At 33.1% G+C, this 19,336-nt stretch overlaps 1 protein-coding gene across 1 annotated transcript; it reads right to left on the bottom strand.

The window, feature by feature from the left end:
* Positions 1–7,418: 7,418 nt before the first annotated feature.
* On the bottom strand, positions 7,419–17,746 carry LOC143230158 (arfaptin-2-like). Its single transcript, XM_076463239.1, has 5 exons — positions 17,594–17,746; positions 16,208–16,429; positions 14,472–14,635; positions 13,447–13,790; positions 7,419–7,611 (listed from the first exon to the last, which is right to left on the bottom strand). The coding sequence occupies exons 2-5, from the start codon at positions 16,422–16,424 to the stop codon at positions 7,434–7,436; spliced, it is 903 nt and encodes a 300-aa protein (XP_076319354.1). The 5' UTR covers positions 16,425–16,429; positions 17,594–17,746; the 3' UTR covers positions 7,419–7,433.
* Between the last annotated feature and the right edge of the window lie 1,590 nt (positions 17,747–19,336).

The raw sequence follows: 19,336 nt of genomic DNA, 5'->3' as shown, positions 1-19,336 counted from the left end.
TTGTCCACATATCTTTTCTATTTGTTGACATATTACTTATGTGCTTGTGCAGCCTTGTCCACATATCTTTTCTATTTGTTGACATATTACTTATGTGCTTGTGCAGCCTTGTCCACATATCTTTTCTATTTGTTGACATATTACTTATGTGCTTGTGCAGCCTTGTCCACATATCTTTTCTATTTGTTGACATATTACTTATGTGCTTGTGCAGCCTTGTCCACATATCTTTTCTATTTGTTGACATATTACTTATGTGCTTGTGCAGCCTTGTCCACATATCTTTTCTATTTGTTGACATATTACTTATGTGCTTGTGCAGCCTTGTCCACATATCTTTTCTATTTGTTGACATATTACTTATGTACTTGTGCAGCCTTGTCCACATATCTTTTCTATTTGTTGACATATTACTTATGTGCTTGTGCAGCCTTGTCCACATATCTTTTCTATTTGTTGACATATTACTTATGTACTTGTGCAGCCTTGTCCACATATCTTTTCTATTTGTTGACATATTACTTATGTGCTTGTGCAGCCTTGTCCACATATCTTTTCTATTTGTTGACATATTACTTATATGCTTGTGCAGCCTTGTCCACATATCTTTTCTATTTGTTGACATATTACTTGTATGTGCTTGTGCATATTACTTAGCCTTGTCCACATCTTTTCTATTTGTTGACATATTACTTATGTTGCTTGTGCAGCCTTGTCCACATATCTTTTCTCTATTTGTTGACATATTACTTATGTGCTTGTGCAGCCTTGTCCACATATCTTTTCTATTTGTTGACATATTACTTATGTGCTTGTGCAGCCTTGTCCACATATCTTTTCTATTTGTTGACATATTACTTATGTGCTTGTGCAGCCTTGTCCACATATCTTTTCTATTTGTTGACATATTACTTATGTGCTTGTGCAGCCTTGTCCACATATCTTTTCTATTTGTTGACATATTACTTATGTACTTGTGCAGCCTTGTCCACATATCTTTTCTATTTGTTGACATATTACTTATGTGCTTGTGCAGCCTTGTCCACATATCTTTTCTATTTGTTGACATATTACTTATGTGCTTGTGCAGCCTTGTCCACATATCTTTTCTATTTGTTGACATATTACTTATGTACTTGTGCAGCCTTGTCCACATATCTTTTCTATTTGTTGACATATTACTTATGTGCTTGTGCAGCCTTGTCCACATATCTTTTCTATTTGTTGACATATTACTTATGTGCTTGTGCAGCCTTGTCCACATATCTTATCTTTTCTATTTTGTGTGCACTTGTACATATCTTATGTGCTTGTGCAGCCTTGTCCACATATCTTTTCTATTTGTTGACATATTACTTATGTGCTTGTGCAGCCTTGTCCACATATCTTTTCTATTTGTTGACATATTACTTATGTACTTGTGCAGCCTTGTCCACATATCTTTTCTATTTGTTGACATATTACTTATGTACTTGTGCAGCCTTGTCCACATATCTTTTCTATTTGTTGACATATTACTTATGTGCTTGTGCAGCCTTGTCCACATATCTTTTCTATTTGTTGACATATTACTTATGTGCTTGTGCAGCCTTGTCCACATATCTTTCTATTTGTTGACATATTACTTATGTGCTTGTGCAGCCTTGTCCACATATCTTTTCTATTTGTTGACATATTACTTATGTACTTGTGCAGCCTTGTCCACATATCTTTTTCTATTTGTTGACATATTACTTATGTATATTTGTGCAGCCTTGTCCACATATCTTTTCTATTTGTTGACATATTACTTATGTGCTTGTGCAGCCTTGTCCACATATCTTTTCTATTTGTTGACATATTACTTATGTACTTGTGCAGCCTTGTCCACATATCTTTTCTATTTGTTGACATATTACTTATGTACTTGTGCAGCCTTGTCCACATATCTTTTCTATTTGTTCACATATTACTTATGTCCTTGTGCAGCCTTGTCCACATATCTTTTCTATTTCTTGACATATTGCTTATGTGCTTGTGCAGCCTTGTCCACATATCTTTTCTATTTGTTGACATATTACTTATGTGCTTGTGCAGCCTTGTCCACATATCTTTTCTATTTGTTGACATATTACTTATGTGCTTGTGCAGCCTTGTCCACATATCTTTTCTATTTGTTGACATATTACTTATGTGCTTGTGCAGCCTTGTCCACATATCTTTTCTATTTGTTGACATATTACTTATGTACTTGTGCAGCCTTGTCCACATATCTTTTCTATTTGTTGACATATTACTTATGTGCTTGTGCAGCCTTGTCCACATATCTTTTCTATTTGTTGACATATTACTTATGTGCTTGTGCAGCCTTGTCCACATATCTTTTCTATTTGTTGACATATTACTTATGTGCTTGTGCAGCCTTGTCCACATATCTTTTCTATTTGTTGACATATTACTTATGTGCTTGTGCAGCCTTGTCCACATATCTTTTCTATTTGTTGACATATTACTTATGTATTTGTGCAGCCTTGTCCACATATCTTTTCTATTTGTTGACATATTACTTATGTGCTTGTGCAGCCTTGTCCACATATCTTTTCTATTTGTTGACATATTACTTATGTGCTTGTGCAGCCTTGTCCACATATCTTTTCTATTTGTTGACATATTACTTATGTGCTTGTGCAGCCTTGTCCACATATCTTTTCTATTTTGTTGACATATTACTTATGTACATTTGTGCAGCCTTGTCCACATATCTTTTCTATTTGTTGACATATTACTTATGTGCTTGTGCAGCCTTGTCCACATATCTTTTCTATTTGTTGACATATTACTTATGTGCTTGTGCAGCCTTGTCCACATATCTTTTCTATTTGTTGACATATTACTTATGTACTTGTGCAGCCTTGTCCACATATCTTTTCTATTTGTTGACATATTACTTATGTACTTGTGCAGCCTTGTCCACATATCTTTTCTATTTGTTGACATATTACTTATGTACTTGTGCAGCCTTGTCCACATATCTTTTCTATTTGTTGACATATTACTTATGTGCTTGTGCAGCCTTGTCCACATATCTTTTCTATTTGTTGACATATTACTTATGTACTTGTGCAGCCTTGTCCACATATCTTTTCTATTTGTTGACATATTACTTATGTACTTGTGCAGCCTTGTCCACATATCTTTTCTATTTGTTGACATATTACTTATGTACTTGTGCTTGTGCCTTGTCCACATATCTTTTCTATTTGTTGACATATTACTTATGTGCTTGTGCAGCCTTGTCCACATATCTTTTCTATTTGTTGACATATTACTTATGTACTTGTGCAGCCTTGTCCACATATCTTTTCTATTTGTTGACATATTACTTATGTACTTGTGCAGCCTTGTCCACATATCTTTTCTATTTGTTGACATATTACTTATGTACTTGTGCAGCCTTGTCCACATATCTTTTCTATTTGTTGACATATTACTTATGTGCTTGTGCAGCCTTGTCCACATATCTTTTCTATTTGTTGACATATTACTTATGTGCTTGTGCAGCCTTGTCCACATATCTTTTCTATTTGTTGACATATTACTTATGTGCTTGTGCAGCCTTGTCCACATTATCTTTTCTATTTGTTGACATATTACTTATGTGCTTGTGCAGCCTTGTCCACATATCTTTTCTATTTGTTGACATATATTACTTTTATGTTCTTGTTGCAGCCTTGTCCACATTGTTTATCTTTTCTATTTGTTGACATATTACTTATGTACTTGTGCAGCCTTGTCCACATATCTTTTCTATTTGTTGACATATTACTTATGTACTTGTGCAGCCTTGTCCACATATCTTTTCTATTTGTTGACATATTACTTATGTGCTTGTGCAGCCTTGTCCACATATCTTTTCTATTTGTTGACATATTACTTATGTTGCTTGTGCAGCCTTGTCACATATCTTTTCTATTTGTTGACATATTACTTATGTGCTTGTGCAGCCTTGTCCACATATCTTTTCTATTTGTTGACATATTACTTATTATGTGCTTGTGCAGCCTTGTCCACATATCATATCTTTTCTATTTGTTGACATATTACTTATGTGCTTGTGCAGCCTTGTCCACATATCTTTTCTATTTGTTGACATATTACTTATGTGCTTGTGCAGCCTTGTCCACATATCTTTTCTATTTGTTGACATATTACTTATGTACTTGTGCAGCCTTGTCCACATATCTTTTCTATTTGTTGACATATTACTTATGTGCTTGTGCAGCCTTGTCCACATATCTTTTCTATTTGTTGACATATTACTTATGTGCTTGTGCAGCCTTGTCCACATATCTTTTCTATTTGTTGACATATTACTTATGTGCTTGTGCAGCCTTGTCCACATATCTTTTCTATTTGTTGACATATTACTTATGTGCTTGTGCAGCCTTGTCCACATATCTTTTCTATTTGTTGACATATTACTTATGTACTTGTGCAGCCTTGTCCACATATCTTTTCTATTTGTTGACATATTACTTATGTACTTGTGCAGCCTTGTCCACATATCTTTTCTATTTGTTGACATATTACTTATGTACTTGTGCAGCCTTGTCCACATATCTTTTCTATTTGTTGACATATTACTTATGTACTTGTGCAGCCTTGTCCACATATCTTTTCTATTTGTTGACATATTACTTATGTGCTTGTGCAGCCTTGTCCACATATCTTTTCTATTTGTTGACATATTACTTATGTGCTTGTGCAGCCTTGTCCACATATCTTTTCTATTTGTTGACATATTACTTATGTGCTTGTGCAGCCTTGTCCACATATCTTTTCTATTTGTTGACATATTACTTATGTGCTTGTGCAGCCTTGTCCACATATCTTTTCTATTTGTTGACATATTACTTATGTACTTGTGCAGCCTTGTCCACATATCTTTTCTATTTGTTGACATATTACTTATGTACTTGTGCAGCCTTGTCCACATATCTTTTCTATTTGTTGACATATTACTTATGTCCTTGTGCAGCCTTGTCCACATATCTTTTCTATTTGTTGACATATTACTTATGTACTTGTGCAGCCTTGTCCACATATCTTTTCTATTTGTTGACATATTACTTATGTACTTGTGCAGCCTTGTCCACATATTTTCTATTTGTTGACATATTACTTATGTACTTGTGCAGCCTTGTCCACATATCTTTTCTATTTGTTGACATATTACTTATGTACTTGTGCAGCCTTGTCCACATATCTTTTCTATTTGTTGACATATTACTTATGTACTTGTGCAGCCTTGTCCACACATCTTTTCTATTTGTTGACATATTACTTATGTACTTGTGCAGCCTTGTCCACATATCTTTTCTATTTGTTGACATATTACTTATGTACTTGTGCAGCCTTGTCCACATATCTTTTCTATTTGTTGACATATTACTTATGTACTTGTGCAGCCTTGTCCACATATCTTTTCTATTTGTTGACATATTGCTTATGTACTTGTGCAGCCTTGTCCACATATCTTTTCTATTTGTTGACATATTACTTATGTACTTGTGCAGCCTTGTCCACATATCTTTTCTATTTGTTGACATATTACTTATGTACTTGTGCAGTCTTGTCCATATTTTTCATTTTCAGAAATGGTTCCTATACACACTTCAACATTAGACACATAAATAATCAATTTATAGCTCAGAATGTCTCCTGTGTTACTTTCTCAGCTATTTTAAAGTGCTAGGAAACCACTACTTTCTTTTCAACCAAGATTTCAAGCAGGTAGGTGGTGTCTTTAAACTGCTCAAAATTACGTTTTTTTTAAGTGCCAAAATAAAGCTTAGTCACTGGTGAAGTTCTATTTTATCGATACAGTAATTTATGACTTTTTGGTTATTTCAAATGTATCTAGAAAACCTGAAAAAAAATGATTTCCTTTTACACCCTCCACGTGAGAAATTTGAAAAGGTTTAGCAACCTATAGCAAGCAGTAAATGAATATAAAATACTTCATAAGTGTAAAACATGATTGTTTGCTAGACTTCTTCATTTACTGTTCTATGTTTTAAGAAACACAAGTTCAGAAACTTATTTGTAAATAATAATAATTTATATACATGTATAATGTACTAAAATTAAATGAGACTGTGTTTTACAAAATATTAGTCTACTAAAAGACAGGTCACTTTGTAAAGGTCACTTTTATATTCTTGGATATGGTGACATGAGTGCATGTGCACTGTGTCATCGTAGCTTTTGTGATGTTATCCAATGACAGCTTAAAGGTCGGTATAATAAAAACAATAAATACATAATTTTATGATATTTAAGCTACTTATACTAAACATTTGTGTTTTGGAGTTGTAATATGTTGTCATTATAGAACAAAAACATAATTATATTTATTTCTTTACTTTTTGTGGTGGGTACGATTGTCAGTCAAATTGACAGATCCCACATATTTAGGATAGAAAAAATAACAGCTAAAATATAAAGCTTTGCAGAAAAAAATCTGAAATGTATCTAGGTGTTAGAGATTACACAAAAAATATCTGAGATTTTTGTATGGCTTCATTATATACAACAACTAAAACCAAAATTAAACCATCATAAATGAACACCTTTATACCTATAATAATTAATTATGTAACATCCAATTGCAACGACCCCTACAATCTGGTACCCATTTATACTCTTGTCCATAAGACATGTGCCCAGTAATGGTCACTTGCAAACTTTCTCTTTGTTAACCTAAAAATGACCTAGGAAGGTCAACCAGTTGTTCTCTGCTTATCAATAAAAGTATCAATATCCATACCAGCCATTTTGAAATACATTTTGATTTTAAGTGGGTTTCTTGTCATCAACAAGTAATGAGCTGTTGTTAGTGGACAATAACATTTTAGGTTCCATCTACACAAATATTGAAAACAAGTCTAAAAGAGGTTAAACTTTAATGACAAGGGTCACTGGTTAAGGTTCACTCTTGGGCTCCTTACCTTAGGAAGACCATAGAAATCTTGGAAGGGGTTCATAGGACATTAGGATGGAATGGTCAAGATGTCTGAAACTGTTTTCTCTTAAAAAAGAAGAGTTATAGGAGATTTGATTGAGTTGTTTAATATTGTCAAGAGAACTTGTAGTGTTATGTGTCATCTTTTTTTGTACTTAACAGTGAAAATAGTAGTACTAGGAGACACAAATGTAAATTTTGTCAGGGTAAGAGTCGTCTTCAGGTAAGACAGTTTTATTTTCTTTAACAGTGGTTGGCCTTTGAATGTTGTGAAGGCAGTAAATTTAAGTGAGTTTAAGGGACAGCTTGACAGATATATGAATTATAAGGTGTGGTACTGATTATGCCGTTTTTTTGTTTTACATGTGGTAGTTTTAGTTCAGGGGATAGAACAGCTTAGATGGACTAATAGGCTCCTAAATATCATAGTCTAAACACATACCTTATTCTCTTCTAAAAATTTCATCTTTACTATCACATCAGATCGTAGTTTTTCATATTTTTCTTTGTGTGAGGAGAAGTTTCTCTTTGCTTCCTCCAGTTTTGAAGACGCTGCATCTTCTCGTATCATGTCTTCCATGTCATTTCTGTAAGCATCAAATTCCAACCTGCCAGAATCAGAAAGAATATATTTTACTTCATATTTTCTGAATCAGTATGTCTTTAACAGCTATCACAGTATTTATAGGAAGCTGATAACAGGAATTCAGGTCATGTCAATGTGTATATACTAACTCTTAGATTAAGTAAAATCAATAACAGGTCTCTAGTTAGTGTAAATTGTATCTCTAAATTGTGAGCATTCATGGCTCTACAGCAATCTGGTAAACACTCAAAAACAACAAGACATTTAGTGAGTTAGTTTCTTTAGAAAAACATGCTTAAACTTCCAACATCCAACCATAAGGTTGAATTACAGCTACTATAACAAAAACACTATACAGTGTTAAAAGGTTGAATTACAGCTACTATAATAAAAACACTGTACAGTGTTAAAAGGTTGAATTACAGCTATTATAATAAAAACACTGTACAGTGTTAAAAGGTTGAATTACAGCTATTATAATAAAAACACTGTACAGTGTTAAAATGTTGAATTACAGCTATTATAATAAAAACACTGTACAGTGTTAAAAGGTTGAATTACAGCTACTATAATAAAAACACTGTGCAGTGTTAATAAAAACACTGTACAGTGTTAAAAGGTTGAATTACAGCTATTATAATAAAAACACTGTACAGTATTCAAAGAGAAAGACTTTTGAAGTTGTGGAGACAAAAACTGCCTGAGAACAGAAATGTAGGAGAGTTTGTTGTCTGCTAAGCACAAAGATGAATTAGAAGAAATATTGAATACTATATACTGTAGTTATTACTGTTTTTATATTACATGGTAAATAAATAAAACAGTACTTCATATTAGTTGCAATAAAACAACTAGTTTTTAAAGTTAACATCTTCCTAACCTTAAAACGTTTTTCTGATAAATCACTTCCCTCCATGCCTGCCATTGCCCTGAACTAATCTTTGCCTAAAATTAGCACGTTTAATGTGAATTACATTGGTGCATGAAAACACCATCACGTGACAAAGCCCTCCACAAATAGGAGAGCAACACAACTCCATGTGTAGTAAACAAAAGGTGTACTAGGAGTGAAGAGGATGGGTGGGGGGTTGTGTGGGGAGGTGATTATGTGTCAGAAATACATTTTCAGATAAGGAAAATGTTAATTTCTGAGATGATAACTCACCCCTACACACAGAAATGATAGAACACTATGTTACAATGGTGCAAAATTTTTTTAAATCTAAATGAGCTCCCTTCAGAAAGTGCCAGTGAAGTAGGACAGAGTCTCCATAGGAGCACACCTATGGGAGGCCACACCTTGTCTCAACCAGGTTGTACTCTTCACCTACATGTCAGTGGAAGAAAGCACATAAAATCCAGGGTTTGCAAAGATTGGTTCAAAAAGAATGAGCACTTTCACACAAGCCAATATGATCAGAGTGCAACTTGTGCACATCAGTCAAACTCTTTTACTTCAGAATCTGGACCAGGGGTTGGCATCATGAAAACTGTTTGCTATAGTTTTCATGCTTTTAAATTAGTCAGCATACCTTCAAGAAGTTTTAGACATTATCAGTGTACATTACAAGACTTTCATATACAAGATATCAGATTTTTTAAATTAAGTGTAAAGATTTTTAAAGAATCGATTTCCTCCTGCCTTTTCTTCCACTATTAAATATGCAAAGTAATTTTCATTTTAAAATTAAAAATATTTATGGTCAGAAAATTCTCACATTTCACCTGTAAAATCTTCATAACCTACAGATAAATGTTAAATGTCTTCATAGAGAAATTTTATGTTTTATATTATTCTCACTGATATATCGTACCCTGTAATGGTTACGTCAAACTGACAGACCTTGTAAGTATCATAAAAAATTAGGAAATGAATATAAATTATGTTTTTTTCATTCTACAATGACTACAAATTATAACAAGAAGACAAAAATGTTAAATTTAATCTTGTAACATTACACGTTTATATATGATTATTATATTACCCTTTCAGTTGTGCCCGACTAATATCACAAAAGTTGCAATGACACAACACACATGCAGTCATGTTACTATATCTAAGAATATACAAGTCACATTTACAAAGTGACCTGTGTTTTAGTGTTCTGATCTTCTGTAAAATACAGTCACATTTCAGTTACAACAAATAATTACGATTTACAAATAAATTATTAAATTTATTTTTCTTAAAATACGGAAAAGAAAAGAAATAAATAAAGCAAACAACTATCTCTTCTAGTTATGAACTCTGTGCTTGATGTCACTTAAGCCTGATCAAACTTCAAATATAGAGGATACTTTAATACAAAAGAGTTAATCCTGTGTTATCTTTCACTACATATAAATTACTCCTGTTTTATCCTTCACAACATATAAATTACATCTGTTATGTCCTTCACTACATATACGTTACAACTTTTATACCCTTCACTACATACAAATTACTCTTGTTTTATCCTTCACTATAAAGATATTTCTACTGTTTCATCCTTCACTACATACAAATTACTTTTGTTTGATCCTTCACTACATACAAATTACTTTTGTTTGATCCTTCACTATAAATATATTTCTAATGTTTTATCCTTCACTACTTGTAAATTAGTCCAGTTTTATCCTTCACTACATACAAATTACTTCTGTTTGATCCTTCACTAGATATGAATTAATTTTTGTTGTCCTTCACTACATATAAATTAATCATTTTATTTATCATTGCATATAAATTACTCCTGTTTTATCCTTCACTATATATAAATTACATTTTATCCTTCACTACATATAAATTACTCCTGTTTTATCCTTCACTATATATAAATTACATTTTATCCTTCACTACATATAAATTACTCCTGTTTTTTTCTTCACTACATATAAATTACTCCTGTTTTATCCTTCACTATATATATTTTACTGTTTCATCCTTCACTACATATAAATTACTCCTGTTTTATCCTTCACTATATATAAATTACATTTTATCCTTCACTATAAATATAAATTTCTACTGTTTTCATCCTTCACTACATATAAATTACTCCTGTTTTATCCTTCACTATAAAATATTTACATTTTATCCTTCACTACATATAAATTACTCCTGTTTGATCCTTCACTACATATAAATTACTTTTATCCTTCATCATATAAATTACTCCTGTTTCATTTCACCATATGTTTTATCCTTCACTAAATATAAATTACTTCTGTTTTATCCTTCACTATATATAAATTATTCATTTTAGCCTTCACTACATGTACATTATCCTGTTTTATCATTCACTACACAAATTACTTTTTGTTATCCTTCACTGTATATAAATTACTTGTTTTATCCTTTGCTACATGTAAATTACTTCTGTTTTATCTTTTACTACATACAAACCACTTTTTCTTATCCTTCACTGCATATAATTTACTGATATTTCATTCTTTTGCTATATATAAATTAATCCTGTTTTATCCTTCACTACATATGTGTTACTTCTGTTTTATCTGTCACTGCAGTTGTTTGTACATAACACAAGGATCCTTTAAGACAACAATACATATACAATCTCCATGTGTGGAACAAATTGTTTATTACTTAATATTTTTGTATCAAATTTTCTCCAGTTCTCTTGTTGTTTGATGTTAAGCACAAATCTACATAATGAACTATTTTGTACTGTTGTAACCTTTTGCACTTACTTGTTAGCAACTGGAGGGCTCTCTAGTCCTCTCACTTACACAATAATAAAAATGAGAGTTAAATGTAAGTGAAATTACTTGAATAAGAATAGCACAAGTTGTATTACACACTGAGCAATAACTGCTATTATATGATTACAACAATATCTAAACCCAGTAATGTATAACAGGTAAATACTCTATATTACAAGAATATTTAAACACAGTAATGTATAACAGATAAGTATTCTATTATTACAACAATATTTAAACACAGTAATGTATAACAGATAAGTATTCTATTATTACAACAATATCTAAACACAGTAATGTGTAACAGATATTCTACTATTACAACAATATCTAAACCAGTGGTTCTTAACCTTGTTGGAAGTACTGAACCCTGGAAGTTTCGTACTTACATTCACTGAATCCTTCGTAATTGGAAAATATGATTTTTTCAAATTCAAAACATAAGTAGATATTTTATTAGTGTACAAAATTAACCATACATCAGTTGCACACAATATCAGTGTTCAAAGAACAAAACCAACAAAACATGAATTTCATACAAAAACAAAAACATAACTCAATGAATATTTACTGCAAATCAATGTGACTTTTGCTGTTGCCTTTCAGAGACAAGTTCAGAAATGCATGGCTTCACCTTGGCAAGTGCCACTCTCATATCATTTTCGTAACAAAATCTGTTCCTTTTCTTCGTTTTTATGTCTACCATCCTCAAAAAGGATTGCTCGCAAAGATACGTTGTAACAAATGGTATGAGTACCTCAAGGGATTTTTTAGCAATAAGAGGGTACACTATGATTTGGTGACACCAAAATGTTGAGAGCATTGTTGTTTTGAAAAGTTGCTGTTGAACCTGGGTCTGCTGAAGTTCAATGATATTGTCGAGGTATTCATCTTTGACATCTGCTGTCGCAACACTAAACGTGAACGGCTGTCTCACCCATGCTGGATAATACTCTCTGGTGGGAAAGTATCCGTCGAGAGACTTTGTGAGCTCATCTAAGTGCATGGCAATTACTTGCTTCAGTTCCCCGAGTACAGAAATGTCTCCGATTTCAGACACATCTTCGATCTTACTTACACAGTCGTCCAGCAGGGGTAAGTTTGCAAAGGTATCATTCTCTGTTCATCGTTTCCATAATGGTAGCTTTTTTTGAAAAACCTTCAGGTTTTCTTCCGCTTCGATGATGTTGACTCCACCGCCCTGCATCTGTTGATTGAGATGATTGCTCGACATAGTTAGTATGAAGGAATTGAAAGATTAGGAAAAAAAATCACAAATGATGCACGATTACTACAGTCACAAGTCCACTGCTAAGCACGCAAAGTTCTCTGCAGCACAGATATTAAGGCCAAGTGATGTGACGTAATCAGCTGTAGCCAATGATGGCTAAGTGGAGCATGATGTCACAAATCATATGATTGGGGTGAACAGAACAGATACACACACAGTGTGTATGTCTTGACATCCGCCGAACCCTTGAGACTGACTCACCGAACCCCTGGGGTTCAACTGAACCCAGGTTAAGAACCACTGATCTCAACACAGTAATGTATAACAGGTAAATACTCTATATTACAAGAATATTTAAACACAGTAATGTATAACAGATAAATATTCTATTATTACAACAATATCTAAACACAGTAATGTATAACACAAATATTCTAATATTACAATCTCAAAACAGTAATGTGTAACAGATATTCTACTATTACAACAATATCTCAACACAGTAATGTATAACAGATAAATATTCTATATTACAAGAATATTTAAACACAGTAATGTATAACAGATAAATATTCTATTATTACAATATAAGGACAACAGTGTAAAACATAAATATTTATGATTACATAAATATAACCATTAATATTAAAGCCTTCCTGTCACAGTGTACATCACTTTATTTAACATTTATAACAGGGCTACTACAGTCTTTGAAATAGTAATTATTTTACTTGAAGTGTCAAGATGCTGTACGATATCTGGCTACTATTATGTAGTTGGTGGATGAGAAACACCAGGGTGACACAGATAAAACATTACATGCATAGATCATGACTTGGGGCATGGTTACATCACATTAAGTAGTTTAACATATATATGCATATATTACGCTTCAGAAGAACATTCTTTATCACACTCTTTTACCTCGCATTTTCATAAAGTTTTACAGTGAGTAGAGTATCCCCTACAGTCTTATTACAGAGTGTACTTAGACAAGAGACAAAAAAATTTAGAGCTCCCAGAAGAGTGTCTCCATTTTTTCCCAAGTTTCTTTGTGTTTCAGAGTTATAGAGAAACTCCTCCTGTAACTCCGGGGACTTGTGAGCCAGGTCAGAGAAACATTCGGCAAGAGCATGTTGCGTTTGTACCACGTGATAAAAGTGTGTGGTCAGAGACTGGGCCAGCTGAAGAATATTAGCATACTTCTTCTGTGTGTCCCGCAGCTGTTCAATCTGTGATTGTAACTCTGAGTCAACTGTCTTACAGCCCTGGAAAAAAAAAGTCAACACCAAACTATTACACAATATTCTCTTAACTAGAATTAAGAACTTCCACTTCTGGAAATAAAAATATTTTACAAACAAAAGTATATAAAACATGGAATAATGAGCAGGTTAAAAATTACAACACAGTCTTCATAAGATTGTCCAGGTTTTCTCTGTCACAACACTGTTCACTGAGACTGACCAGTCTTTTTCCATCACGAGTTGTACAGGTTAATAGGGGTCAGTTCTGTGGACAAAGGAAGTTGTGTGAATTAATAGAACTCATTTTTGTAGACATGGGAAGCTGTGTGAGTTAATAGTGGTCAGTTCTGTGGACATAGAAAAATGTGTGAATTAATAGTACTCATTTTTGTAGACATGGGAAGCTGTGTGAGTTAATAGTGGTCAGTTCTGTGGACATAGAAAAATGTGTGAATTAATAGTACTCATTTTTGTAGACATGGGAAGCTGTGTGAGTTAATAGTGGTCAGTTCTGTGGATATGAGAAGTTGTACAAGTTAGTAGTGGTCAGTTCTGTTGATATGGGAAGTTGTGTGAGTTAATATTGGTCAGTTCTGTGGATAGTTGATCAAAATTTATGAAGTATTTATTTTGACTCCTAAAATCTATAATAAATCTTCAATAACCCATTTAAAATAACAAAATAGTAAGAAAGTGGTTTACTTTCCCAAGTTTTTCTGACAAAATCTGGCGAGTACACTTGTATGTTGAGATTCCCCACTGTTTGAGTGAATCAATTTTGGAGTGAGACGGCCTAGTGACCTGGGACTTAACATCATCTCCATTCTGAGATGGACTAGGACTTGTTAATGGAACATTAGTGGTTGCTGAAATAAGTGATATATGATATATATAATATTCACAAGTAAATAGATGAAAACCTAAAGACAAACATCCAAGGTTTCAAACTATTATACTCAGTCATAATGCAACAATGTGATTGTAATGTAACATTCTTATTTCATTTAACATACCACAAACTAATGCTTTCAGGGGAATGATACCACATCATTTAATATACCACAAACTAATGCTTTCAGGGGAATGATACCACATCATTTAACATACCACAGACTAATGCTTTCAGCAGAATGATACCACATCATTTAACATACCACAAACTAATGCTTTCATGATACCACATCATTTAACATACCACAAACTAATGCTTTCAGGGGAATGATACCACATCATTTAACATACCACAAACCCATGTTTTAAGGGGTTACATGTCACATCATGTAACATGTCACAAATCCACGTTTTAAGGAGAATGCTACCACATCATGTAACATATCACATATTCTGAGTTCATACACGACAATGGCATGATGTATCATATGGTAAAACCTTAATTTTAGTACAGGCTTATGTGTCAGTATTTAAAACACACTGTTTGATATATGAAAAAGCTATGGTTTTAGCATATTAAATATGACTAGATGTGGGAGATTTAGTTGACAGTTTGATATAATTTATTTTACACAAGTAGTAATGAAATCATTTAGTATTAGATAAAATTATTCATTAACAGAAATCATAATTAAATTGTCATGAAAAAATAGAACAATTATTATTACTGTTCCTGATTAATATTATACAATCCATTAATATAAATTATTATTACTGTTCCTGATTAATATTAAACAATCCATTAATAACAATTATTATTAATGTTCCTGATTAATATTAAACAATCCATTAATATCAATTACAATTAACTGAAATTACACTTTCCATTTCTTACTATTTTTGATTATTCCAAATACCAAAGAATTGAAATATTTATATTATGTCTGTATTTTGTAATGCTTTATGTTATATATTAATTTAAATCTGGTGATTCAGGGTAGAGCTTCATGATTTCTTCATTCCTTGCTTGTCTGTCTCTTATGATAAAGTTACTATAACTATCTACTGACTACAGGAAAGGAAGTGGTTGGCACTACCTTAATTAATTAGCAAATATGACTAAATACCCAACTCTGCAAGTGACATATTACACAGAAGTGAAAAGTAGATGTAATTATATTTTTATGAGAAATTGCATCCCCTATGTACAATGTACCCTTGACATAAAAACTATATTTACTACCCATCCTAATGGTACTGAGAATATTATACACAATACAATGAGTTCAGAAAATTTATTTAAATCATTTCAAATTTAAATAGCAAAGTGTCATTATTTCAGTTATTGATGTAATACATGAAACTTAACATCTTCTTTTGTGGAAAACAAAATGCAGTTATGTGAAGTGAGATAAATAAGGAACAATTCTGTTTACCATCATTCCAGTCAGAATTAGGATTGACTGTAACAATTTAAACTAGAGTCTGAAGAATTAATATGCTATTTTAAAGTTTTTTATAGACAACTGATTTGTCGTCTTGCTAACCTGATGGCATTGTAGTGTTCCACTGACCATGGGCTGGGAGAGAGGCTGAAGGAACTACAGTTCTGTGGGGAGCAACAAGTGACTCATGTTCTTCAGGGTTTCTGGTGTTTGGAGACTGAGATAGGGAGCCATTATGGACTAAGTCACTGCTTTCAGTTACTCTAAGCATGTCTCTTTCATAGTCTGAATCTGTTGGTGATGGTCCAGTAGAAGCCATGATTTCTGTGAAGTGTGAAAATTTTCATAAGGATACTGCTGGTGAAGTCCTATAACAGTAACTCATTATAATAACCCAATTATTTCTATCATAAGTACTACAATTTCTTTAAACAAACAAACTAAAATTAATTAGAACAAGCTGATGAAATGAAGGGAAAACAACATAAAATAAGCTGGTCTAACCTTGAGAGTCTGCCGATAAACTCTTTTTATTATTATCAGTCAACATTTTCAATATTTAGTGAGAAAGCTTTGGGTCAATTTGACTACCACATGAACCAAGTACAACCCCCATGGGTTTCATATACTTCATAATGTTTTCTTGGTTGATGTTTAACAGTTTCCTATACACTATTCCATGATCCAAGAAACATTCGTTTGAAAACTGTTTAACAAGTCAACATTTAAACCTTTAAGTTGTTAAAATCCAATAAAATCAACCCACTAATGAGTATAGCTCATTAACTATACTTTTCCTAAGTCATAGTTTAAAATACATTGTTTTATAAGTTCTACTTAGCAATAAATGAAATTTATGTACACTTAATCTTTAGCAAGTTAATTAACACAAGGAATACAGTCTGTGTATTAGAGCAGAGCTAACTTGTAGTTTAACACATTTTATAACAAATAAACTTTACAGCTTTTTCAGGAAACTGTCAAGAAGGTGGAGATTGAGGAATATATACATATATAGGCAGATTATATAAGGCAAAGACCAGGTTGGCTCATTAAGAGCATATGAGATAAAATTAAAAATAATTATAAATCAAAGAATAATAAGCATATATATTACTATTGTTAAATTGTTTTTTAAAACTGACCAAAATAATTACATAAAATTATGACAAACAGTTTCTGAAAACGATTAGACTTCGAAATTTGCAACTATGCGAATTTGGATGATGTTTTCAAAAATGTTGTGGTTGGTTTTCTCCGCGTAAACGTCAGAGAACATTTCACAACATAAGATGAAAGTTAAATCTCTACATGCTAATTGTTGTCAAAAGACAATACGCTAGAATAGATAAATATATGTCTTCAAAACATAGTAATACTAATACAAATTATGTTGTTTACGAACATTGTTATTTCTAGCCTAGGTATATATTATCAGGTATATATATAATATAATATATATATATTAGGTATAAGGTATATACTAACCTTAGCCTACTTACAAGTTACCTACGCGTTACTGAAGTCGTGTATTTTTTCCTTATCAGTTATTCGGATTCTGAATTTAGTTACTTACTCACTATTACATATTCGACATAAAGGCAGTTACTTATTCCGATTGAAGCAATCGTAAAATATAAAACAAAATTTTAACACAGTTAAAAAAAAAACATAAAAAAATGATTTATATCTTTGAGTAACATTTTTGTTAGTTTTCAAATAAACATAAAAATACCATCACACAATTTTGACATTTTCTTATGGCCTGGCATGGCCTAGCGCGTTAAGGCGTGCGCTTCGTAATCTGAGGGTCGCGGGTTCGCGCCCGAGTCGCGCCAAACATGCTCGCCCTCCCAGCCGTGGGGGCGTTATAATGTGACGGTCAATCCCACTTTTCGTTGGTAAAAAGAGTAGCCCAAGAGTTGGCGGTGGGTAGTGATGACTAGCTGCCTTCCCTCTAGTCTTACACTACTAAATTAGGGACGGCTAGCACAGATAGTCCTCGAGTATCTTTGTGCGAAATTCCGAAACAAACAAACAAAGACATTTTCTTGTAATCTTTATTTCGATACTATATTTTTACTTACCTAATATCGCCCCTAGTGGCACAGCGACGTGTCCACAAAAACCGTATTACGATACCGTGATAAGCAAAGTTTTGTGCTTAACTTCACACAAACAAACTTTACCAATAGTCGCGTCATCCAAGATTCGCTTCACTTCTTCTTTGTTGATATTTGGGCATGTTTAATTTTTTAATACCCAGGAGGGTCAGTTGCACAACACTTCTTCCTCCACTAGTGGTTTGGTTTGTTTTGAATTTCGCGCAAAGGTACTCGAGGGCTATCTGCGCTAGCCGTCCCTAATTTAGCAGTGTAAGACTAGAGGGAAGGCAGCTAGTCATCACCACCAACCGCCAACTCTTGGGCTACTCTTTTACTGAAGAATTGTGGAATTGACCGTCACATTATAACGCCCCCACAACTGAAAGGGCGAGCATGTTTGGTGTGACGGGGATTCGAACTCGCGACTTTCGGATTACGAGTCGAGCGCCTTAACCACCTGGCCATGCCGGGCCAAGATGTATTGTTTCACCCAATTTTCCAGTAACTATTCGTTTGTTTCAAAGTTCGCGCAAAGCTATAAGATGGCTATCTGTGATAGTTGTCCCTGATTTAGCAGTGTGAAATTAGAGGAAAAGTAATTAGTCATTTCCACCTACCACAAACTCTTGGGCTACTATTTTACCAAGGAATAGTGGGATGGATCGTAACATTATAATGCTCATATAGCTGAAAGGGTAAGTTTGTTTGGTGAGATAGGGATTCGAACACCTAACACTCATATTAAGAGTCGAGCGCCCGAACCACCGTTTTATGCTGGGCGGTTTTTAGTAACTACACATCTACTAGTTATTAACACCAACTTCTGAGTGACACGTTGTTTTTATTTTTACCAAACGCTAACCACAGTTTCTTTCATGTTACTGTAATATTGGTTTTCGGAATTACAACGCTAAAATCAGGGGTTCGACCCCCTCGGTGGGCTGAGCAGATAGCCCGATGTGGTTTTGCTTTAAGAAAAACACATACACTCACACACAATATTGGTTTTAGTATAGCTTTATTTCATAAACACCTGTACAGAGTTTTATATCAGAGGGAGATTTGTAGCCGTCATAATTTTATATACGATTGTGAAAATGAGGTATTAAAAAGAATCAGAATCATG

Source organism: Tachypleus tridentatus, chromosome 10 (assembly GCF_004210375.1).
Source record: "Tachypleus tridentatus isolate NWPU-2018 chromosome 10, ASM421037v1, whole genome shotgun sequence".
NCBI lineage: Eukaryota > Metazoa > Arthropoda > Merostomata > Xiphosura > Limulidae > Tachypleus > Tachypleus tridentatus.
The sequence above is the reverse complement of the archived record's forward strand: the minus strand, read 5'-3'. Positions and strand labels throughout refer to the sequence as shown.